Below are 10,185 nucleotides of genomic sequence, written 5' to 3'. Positions count from 1 at the left end.
TAGGTGAGTGACCCTTGGCACAGGCTACCTGTGGGTCTTTCACAAAGGCAAGTGTGTACTTGTACATACAAATACTGTATGTATCTTTAGAAGTCTGTGCCTTTGAGCCTGCTTGCAGAGTGACGGGAATGAATGAGAGAGCTTCTTGGTGAGAAATACTGCTTTATATAGACAGATAGTGAAAAATGTTATGGGTTTGCTTTTCCCTTCTTAATGAACTGTTCAATGCTCCTCTGATACCAGCTGCACCTCTGATCTTATCTTCACCTTCTTGTAGGGAGGTGGAGATAGATATCTCCCGTTTCTAGATCATTTACCCTTGGAGGACCATCCGTGTCTGTTGTGTCCATGGTAGTAACTGGTAAGCGATTTCCCTGTCCTGATCTGGACACATGAGCTTTCTCCTCTTCTCCCCTTCTTCTGCTGTGGACAGGACTCAGAGAGTGGCCACTGTGCACCTGGTGGCCAGCCAAGGTCAACCCACCATACTGGAGTTTCATTGATGCTTTTGAATAATGATATCTTTCCCTTTATTTAATATTTCCCCCAACACGTGTGCTGAACCTGAGACCAAAAGTCCTCAGTGAGTCCTCAGCTTGGGTCCACCTGGAGCACTGGAATGAAGCCATAAACACTGGAAGGATGCGCCCTCTCCTGGGACTGCTGGAAGCCTCTGTATGCTCCACAGGAGCTGGGAGATTAGAGAGGACACCCTGATGCCCTGTTCACCATCTCCATGTCCATGGGACCCTCAAAAATGTCCTTCAGTCCTAAGATACAGCCTAACTTCTTCCTATATCAGGAACCTGGAGAAATTGCCCCAGAAGTCTCAACACTCTGGTGCACACAAGTAAATACACAAAAATACACACAAATACGCATGTCCAAACACACAAACACACATCTCACCCACACACAGAGATGTGTACACAAGGCATGGGCACAGCCAACCAGACACAGACCAGCTCCAACAGGGAACAGCACCTTCACAGCCACCACGCCACCACTAGCACACAGAGCCGTGAGCAACACACCTGGCCCCATCCCCTTCCTCACCTCAGCCTGTTCTGCTGTGAAGGTCACCAGCACTCCATGCATCCCCTGCAGCACTTACCCATGGGCACAGATGCACCCATGGCTCCCTGAGTGTGGACCTGGTGTTTGGGACCAACCCGATGTCCTACCCAGGCTCTGAGCTGTTCCCCATTTGGCAGCTCCAACCCTGGCTCTCTTCAGTTCCTGCTCTCCTCCTCCTCCTCTGACCAGCCCCACCTGAGCTTGGCCAGCAAAGCAGGCACATACATTCACCTCCAACACACCAGGAGTATTCAGCAAACAACATCACCAGAGCTGAAAAAGAAGGCAGGACAGAGCCTAGTGACTGGGCACGGGGTCTGGACAGACCAGCCCTGACCAGCCCCCTGTCCACATGGAGCTGCCCATGTGCATCCCCTCCTCTCCTCTTCCACAGGATTCTTCCTCCTCAATCCATTTTGATCCCTTCCTTTCTCGGCCATAGTCACTTCTCCACTTATCAACTCTTTCTATATTTCCCCTGCTGATCCCTAGTTTGCTGTACCTGTCCACTCATTTGATAGTTCAGATACCATTGCCTACATCATTTGGACCTTCACTGGCATCACACATGGGTTCCCTGGACACAGATGCCTTTTCTAGACTTGATGCCCAGAGGGTCCCCACTGCTCCCCTCCGTCTCTCTGTGCCGTTTGGCCATTGCTCACATCTCTGCCCACCAAGGGCTCATGAGATGCTGCTGTCCCTCACAGCCCTGCCTGTACTCTGCTCCTTTCTCCCGCTGTGCTTTGTCACACCCAGCACTTTGTCATGCCGCATCCCACAGGCTCCCACCCCATGTCCAGCTGGCATCACTGCAGGGTAGCCCTCCCCAGGGCCCAGGCATCTGCCTGCAACTTCCACAGCTGCTGCTCTTGATGGCCTCCTGAGGCCTGCCTGCTCCTGGCCCATCGCACTGTTGTGAGGAGGTGACCTTAGCAGCAGCCCAGCCATGGTGGAAAGAGCTGTCCCCTGTCAGAGCTGCCCCCTGTGTCCCATGGGGTTTGTGATTCACTTGATGAAATTGCCGTGTCTGCCTGCCTGCCACCAGGAGGAAATTTAGCCATTCACAGAATCACAGATTTACAGAATCACAGAATTGAAGGATTTGGAAGGGACCTTGAAAGACAGTCAGGTCCAACCCTCCTGCCAAAGCACGTTGCTTAGAGCAGGCTGCCCAGGTAGGCATCCACATGGGCTTTGAATATCTCCAGAGAAGGAGACTCCACAGCCTCCCTGGGCAGCCGGTCCCAGTGCTCCGTCACCCTCACAGTGAAGAAATTCTTTGCATGTTGGAGCAGAAATTCCTGTGCTCTATCTTGTGGCCATTACCCCCTTGACCTGTCCCTGCAAACCACTGAAAAGAGGTTGGCCAAATCCCTCTGTCTCCCACACCTCAGGTATTTATACACATTGATGAGATCCCCTCTCAGTCTTCTTTTCTCCAGACCCAGGTCTCTCAGCCTTTCCTCATAAGGAAGATGCTCCAGGCCCCATATCATCTTTTTTTTGGCCCTCCATTGGACTCTTTTGAGGAGATCCCTGTCTTTCTTGTACCGTGGAGCCCAGAACTGGACACAGTACTCCAGGTGAGGCCTGACCAGGGCAGAGTAGAGGGGGAGGATCACCTCCCTTGACCTGCTGGCCACACTCCTTTTAATGCACGCCAGGATCCCATTAGCCCTCTTGGCCACAAGGGCACAGTGCTGGCTCATGGTCAACCTGTCGTACACCAGAACCCCCAGGTCCTTCTCCTCAGAGCTCCTCTCCATCAGGTCATCCCCCAGCCTGTACTGATATGTGCGGTTGTTCCTTCCCAGGTGCAGGACTCTACACTTGCTCTTATTAAATCTCATTTGGTTTCTTCCTGCCCATCTCTCCAGCCGGTCCAGGTCTCGCTGAACGGCAGCACAGCCTTCTGACATGTCAGCCACTCCTCCCAGCTTTGTGTCATCGGCGTACTTGCTGAGGGCAGACACTATTCCCTCATCAAGGTCGTTGATGAAGATGTTGAACAAGACCAGACCCAGCAGCCACCCCTGGGGAACACAGCTAGTCACAGGCCTCCAGCCAGACTCTGCTCCTCTGATCACCACCCTCTGAGCTCGGCCAGTCAGCCAGTTCTGAACCCACCTTACTGTCCACTCCTCTATCCCACACTTTCTCAGCTTTGCTAGTAGGATGCCATGGGAGACAGCATCAAAAGCCTTGCTAAAGTCAAGGTAGATGACATCCACTGCTCTCCCCCCATCTACGCAGCTGGTGATGCCATCATAGAAGGCAACAAGGTTGGGTGAGCACGACTTCCCCTTGGTGAATTCATGCTGACTACCCTTCATAACCTTCTTCTCTTCCAATTGCTTGGAGATGGCATCCAGAACAAGGTGCTCCAATACCTTTCCAGGGACAGAGGTGAGACTGATTGGCCTGTAGTTTCCTGAATCCTCCTTCCTGCCCTTCTTGAAGACCGGAGTGACATTGGCTATCCTCCAGTCTTCAGGCACCTCTCCTGTTCTCCAGGACCTTTCAAAGATGATAGAGAGCAGTTTGGCGATCAACTCTGCCAGCTCCCTTAGCACATGTGGATGCATCCCATCGGGACCCATGGATTTGTGTGCGTTGAGCCCACTCAGATGCTCCTGAACCACTCTCACGTCCACTAGGCGGGAACCCTCCATTTCCCAGACACATTGTCCTATTGCCAGGGGCGAGGAGTCCCGGGGGAGTGTCCTTGAACCAAAGACTGAAGCAAAGAAAGCATTCAGTATCTCTGCCTTCTCAGCGTCTCCCGTGACCAGGACACCCCCCTCATTCAGCAAGGGATCCACATTATCCCTAGTCTTCCTCTTGCTGTTTACATACTTGAAAACACCCTTCTTAATATCCTTTATCTCTTTTGCAAGCCTCATATCTAGGTGGGCTTTAGCCTTCCCCTTACTCTTTGATTATACGGACACTTACACAGGTGGTTCTCAGAACTAGGGGGACCTTCAAGCTTGCCTGTATTTCATTTTCTATCACATCTTTGCTACAGACAACACTCTACTTGTGTTTCTATTTCATCATTTCCTACCTATGTCAAACATTTCTTGTATAGTCATCCCTTGCAGAAGGTGCAACTTGTTGGAAGCAACTTGGATTTGGCTCACTGTTGAGGACTGTGGAGTTTGCTTGTTAGCTTATTTGGTGTTAAATGTTGACAAAACAATAACAACCGAGTCTGTGTGCAACCAGTTGTCTGTGAAAAAGAGGTTGGGAGTTGGTGCAAAGAAGCTGTAGCATCCACCTGCAGATTTCAGTAGGTGATTTTCAGTTCCTGAAAGCCTCTTCAGTGCTGTACATTTTCTTTACAACGTGAATATTAGTTTTATTTTACTAGTTACTTTAGGCAGTTATACCACATAACCCATCCCGTGACTGTAGTCACTTAAACTTCATGACATTTGTAATGTGTTGGGGATATCACATATATTCTCAGGATGAGGTTTATTGAGTGTATGCACATTGTGTAGGGATGCTAAATGTTGCATCATAATCCAGCGTTTAACATACTAACTAATTGTCAGCATAAAGCATAATACAGTGAGTATTAACAGAACAACAACAGGGTGAAGCATCTTGTTGAAGATTCCCGTGGCAGCTGGTGACCATCCAAAGTGTTCCACCAATGGTGTTTTTCATCTCTACTCTTTCCATCACTCAATGTATTTCTTGTACATCATGATGGACAGTAATCAGAGTCTTTTGTCCATTTTCTTGAACTTATTCCATCAGCAGCTTTCAAGGTTTTCATTAGGATTTCTCTCAAAGTGGCAAATATTTTGTTCAGTGTGTTAGAAATGGCTCAGTATTCAAAATAGGATTAAACAGAAAAATAGGATTTATTAAAAGAATAGAGGTAAGCAAACAGCGCTGGGTGCACCGGGAGTCTCCGCTCCACCAGGACGCACACCAGTTACATCAAGTAGCTGATTTTTATGCTCCTAGACTAATACATATTCATTACTACTTCTAAAAAAAACAGTTTATTATAATTAGCTGCCGGGGTCCAGTCCCTCCTACTGGAGCATGCGCATCAGTCTCCGGTGGTCTCTCTGGGGGTCTCTAGGGGTCTTTCATGCTGAAGGCTCGTAGTCTTCCTCTCCAAGTTTTTTTTCTCATCCTTCCCCTTTGTACTCCCTTGGCACCGTATCAAGTTTATAGAACATCCTCTGCAGGTCTTGTCTCCCAGCCATCCTTCAGCTTCTTTTTTTCTTCTTCTTAATCTCTTGGCCACGTGGCCAGATATCAGAGGCCTGCATAGAATCCCATAACAGTCACTAGTTGTTATTAGTTGTTCTGAAACCCCCAGACATCAAAGACTTCATACAAACACAAATAGCATTCTTATTGACACTTCACCAGTAATTAAAACATTCTTCCCAGCCATTCACAGGGACAGTCACACCTATAGCAGTGTTAAGTTAATCTCACATAAGTTAATGTCTCATAAGAAGACAGAAAAAAGGCTGTAACTGTTAGAAATAGAAGTCCGGAACAACTAAAGCAAACAGGTTCATAAATTTAAGGAGTATTTTCTAAAGACTTGATAAATTGACTAGAATGACGGGGAGACTGGGACACACTGCATCTGTGGTTCAAGAATTAAATTGCCAGTGCAGGACCCAGAGTCACACAGGACTGTTCTTTATGGACACGAATTGTTAAAACATTCCTAACACTCTCCAAGCCTTGAGCAGCCAGTTTCTCCAGGACAATGCTGTGGGAAACAGTTTCAAAAGCCTTACTGAGGTCTAGGTAGACCACATCCACAGCCTTTCCCTTGTTCACTGAGCACATCACCTTGTTTCAGAAGGAGATCAGATTTGCCAAGCAGGACCTGGCTTTGACAAACCCATGCTGACAGGGCCTGATCACCTGGTGGTCCTGTAAGTGTTATGTGATGGTACTCAAGATAATCTGCTCCATGAGTTTCCCCAGCTCAGAGGTCAGACAGACAGGCCTGTAGATAAGAAAAAGAATAGCAGTTCTCTAACCATTTCCTCATGGATTATGAGGGCTTCATTCTACCAGCTCAGGGGCTGAGTACTAGGGGAACAACTGGTCTTGCTGTAAAACAATGAGGTAAAGAATGCACTAAATACCTCATCCTTTTCATCATCTCTTTTAATTCTGTTTTCCCACATCCAATAAAGGATGATGATTCTCCTTAATTCTCTCTCTTTTTTTTTTTTTTCTTACGCATTTATAAAAATAAAAATAAACAAAGAAGGAAAGAAAGACAGAAACAAACAAACATCTTTTATTGTTCTTTAACAGTAAAAGACATATTGAGCTCCAGTTGGGCTTTGGCCCTTCTAATTTTTTTCTTTGCACAGCCTAACAACATTTAGGACTCAGCTTCAGAGAAAATGTCAGCATACATGAGAAGCGCAGAAAAAGTGGAATTGGGCAGCTTTCCGTCTCCACCCTTCTGTGAGCCTCTTCTGCAGCTCAATTCAAATAGTTCCTCCTGTATTGTCCAAACTCTCCTGCAACTACTCATCCTGCTATCTTGTGAGAGCACAGTTAGAATGAGACATCTCCCTGCAGACATTAACAGCTGACAGAACGGGTCATCTGTCCAGGGGAACCTTGACAAACTGCAGAATTTTCCCTAGAGAAACCTCTTGACGTTTACAAGGAGAAGAGCCCAGTCCTGCAACGGAGGAAGAGTAACCCCACACATCAGGGCAGACTGGGACCCTGCTGAGTGAGCAGTGTCCAGGAGGAGGAGGGCCTGGGCACCACGAGGGATGCCATACGAGCAGTGGTACTTGCTCACCAGGAACCAGGCCAGCTTCCTACAGAGCTGCCTTACGAGGAGCATGGCCACCAAGAAAATCTGAGTTATCAGACTCACCTCCAATATGGTGTGACACCACCTGCACATGGGTGTCCCAGTGTGCAGCTCCTCATTTTCAAGGGCGTGGGATAGTGCCCAGAGAGGTTGTGCCGGAGGGGTTCAGGGCCTAAACCACCTTCCCTGTGTAGAGAGGCTGAAACACCTGGGTTTCTCTGACCCAGTGGCATGGAGCATCTAAGCAGACCAAAAGTAGCCCGAGACTGCCTGAAGGGTGGTTTTGGAGATGATGTAGCTTTCCTCTGTAGGGGAAAACAGTGTGAGACAGAAATAATGCCACAAAGTTGACTTCAAGATGTTGAGACTGGACAAGAAGAGAAAGAAATCCCCATCTCTGGCTACCGAAGGAAGAGCCCTGAGCAATGTGTGAAAGGAAAGGATCTCCCTTCCCAGGGGCTTGGGATCAAGGCCTGGCCCTAGTGCTTGGTGAAACACATCCAGTTTTCCTACACATCAGTGTCACCGTCACATTGCCTTTGTCTCCTTGTCCTCACTGCCTCTAGTGTTCTGCTCTAACGAGCTCCAAGGGAGGCTGTGTCCGTGCTGGCTCTCAGGGGGACACTGCAGGAAACTTGTATCTGATTTGGACTTCTGGAGAGATTTCTTCCATTTGCTCTCAGTGCCTGAGATCTGTGGGATCATCACCAAAGTCCCCAGAGGGCTGATAACACTGCCTTGGGCTGGGCCTCTGCTGCTGAGCTGGGCCAGGCTCCTGGGACAGAGAGAGCTCCTGGCAAGAGGGCCCTGGTGCAGAGACAGCTCTGCCCAGAAGAAGCTCATCTGCACAGCGCAGCAGGGCTGGGGGCACTGCCTGCAGGTACCCAGGCAGAAAGGGATTCCAGGCAGCCTGGAGGGTGTGAGCAGAGGAGAGCTCGGTGCAGGAGAAACCTTCACAGCTCTGTCCAAGGTAAGTCTCTGGCTGCAGGACAGTGCAGGAGAGGTTCCTGGAAGGGGCTCCTGGATCCAGGACATCTCTGCCTGGCCAGGAGCTGCCAGGATGTCTCTCGTGGCTTGTGCGGTGTGGAGAAGAAGGTGCTGCAGGGCAGCTGCAGGGATGCCCAAGGCTGTGCTGCAGAACGGGGTCCCTGCTGTGTCCCAAAGGCTGTGTGCTGGGGCAGGGCCTCTGCTGCCTGCCAGGGCTTGGGCAGGGGAAGGGCAGGGCAGGGGATGCCTGCAAAGAGAAGGCACTTTCTGCAGTCTCTACTCTGATTTTTGAGCAGGCTCCATGTTAACAATGTGGTTGGATTTGCACAGGTGACTGAGCATCCTATTGCCTTGAACATTGAGACATAAACAGGTAAGTGACGAACCTGAGAATATCCCTTCCCTTCTCTCTGCTGATAGACTGCACCAGAGCTTTTCTGAGCTGTTCTTTTAGGACCTGCAGACAGGGAGATGTCCCCAGAGCTGTCTCCATCCCCGGGAGGTGTCTGCAGGGCAGAGCTGGGCACCCAGCGGGTGGGATGGGGTCTGTGAGCATGAATGGGAGGAGACGTGGGGACAGAGAAAGAGTGGCTGGCAGGGACAGCTGAAGGCAGCAGGGACATGGGCAGGCAGTGAGAGGGAGCTGCTGCAGAGCATACTGTAGAGTCTTTGTTATACCTGAGACCCTTGGTCTGCCCTTGTGAATCAGCACCCTTGCCACGTACTTGTCATTGAATTCTGCACAGCTGTGCTAAAAGGGAGGCATTTCCATCTCCGCTTGGAGCTGGTACCCTCTCCTCCCAGCACAGCCCAGGTGATTTTTCAGCACAACCTCTGAGTGCAGCCATCCCTCAGCTGAAAGTACTGCAAGCACCCAGCCTTTGGGCACGAGGGGATGGACAGAGCAGCCCTCCTGGATGTGACCTCTGGCTGAGGTTTTCCCCCACAGCAATGACATTTACCACTGCAGTGGAGCAGAGGTGGCCCACTGGGGGCTGATGGGCAGAGGTGGCTGCTGTGTACAGGACACTCAGCCAGCACAAAGCAGGGCTCCAGACAGGGAGATAGACAAAGATCCTCTTTGGAAAAGAGAATGTAAGGCTTTAATTGGGAATTAACTGAATTTTGCTCAGAGACCTTACTCTTAACACTCTCTTTCTTTATATATATCTTTGTTTCTCATTTCACAGTCTCCTTGACCAAAGGCAGCAAATGCCCAACAGCAGCTCCAGCACTGAGTTCCTCCTGCTGGCATTCGCAGACACACGTGAGCTGCAGCTCCTGCACTTTGCGCTCTTCCTGGGCATCTACTTGGCTGCCCTCCTGGGCAACGGCCTCATTCTCACCACCATAGCCTGCGACCACCGCCTCCACACCCCCTTGTACTTCTTCCTCCTCAACCTCGCCCTCCTCGACCTGGGCTGCATCTCCACCACTCTGCCCAAAGCCATGGCCAATTCCCTCTGGGACACCAGGGCTATCTCCTATCAAGGATGTGCTGCCCAACTCTTTTTCGTTGCTTTCTTGGTTGGAGCAGAGTATTCCCTTCTCACCGTCATGTCCTATGACCGCTATGTTGCCATCTGCAAGCCCCTGCACTATGGGACCCTCCTGGGCAGCAGAGCTTGTGCCCAGATGGCAGCAGCTGCCTGGGGCAGTGGCTTTCTCAATGCTGTCCTGCACACAGCCAGTACATTTTCCCTGCCCCTCTGCCATGGCAATGCCATGGACCAGTTCTTCTGTGAAATCCCCCAGATCCTCAAGCTCTCCTGCTCAGATGCCTACCTCAGGGAAGTTGTGGCACTTGTGTGTAGTGTTTCTTTAGCCTTCGGTTGTTTTGTTTTCATTGTTTTCTCCTATATTCAGATCTTCAGGACCGTGTTCAGGATCCCCTCTGAGTTGGGCCAGCACAAAGCCTTTTCCACATGCCTCCCTCACCTGGCTGTGGTCTTCCCGTTTATCAGCACTGGCATATTTGCCTACCTGAAGCCCCCTTCCATCTCCTCCCCATCAATGGATCTTATTGTGGCAGTTCTCTACTCAGTTGTTCCTTCATCACTGAACCCCCTTATCTACAGCATGAGGAATCAGGAGCTCAAGGGTGCAGTGAGGAAACTCTATGGATACATGCTTCTTCGGAATCAATAATGACTTTAAGTTCCCTGATAATTTCAGACACCGTGAATTTTTTGTTATTATATTTCTCTATAAATATTTTCTCCAAGTTGTTTTGATTTAAATAATGTTATCCTTAACCTGTAACGTGATATTTTTTTGATTTACAA

General features: G+C 49.6%; 1 protein-coding gene across 1 annotated transcript; it reads left to right on the top strand.

Annotated features, from left to right (window-relative positions):
- The first annotated feature begins 9,457 nt into the window (after nt 1-9,457).
- LOC137847511 (olfactory receptor 14C36-like) lies at nt 9,458-10,185 on the top strand. Its single transcript, XM_068665774.1, has one exon. It carries the CDS (start codon nt 9,458-9,460, stop codon nt 10,046-10,048), a length of 591 nt encoding a protein of 196 aa, XP_068521875.1. The 3' UTR covers nt 10,049-10,185.

This window comes from Anas acuta, chromosome W, assembly GCF_963932015.1.
Source record: "Anas acuta chromosome W, bAnaAcu1.1, whole genome shotgun sequence".
NCBI classification, from domain to species: Eukaryota; Metazoa; Chordata; class Aves; order Anseriformes; family Anatidae; genus Anas; species Anas acuta.
The sequence above is the reverse complement of the archived record's forward strand: the minus strand, read 5'-3'. Positions and strand labels throughout refer to the sequence as shown.

Coding starts and splice junctions, on each gene's coding strand:
- LOC137847511 (XM_068665774.1), top strand. CDS start 9,458: ATGTCCTATGACCGCTATGTTGCCATCTGCAAGCCCCTGCACTATGGG.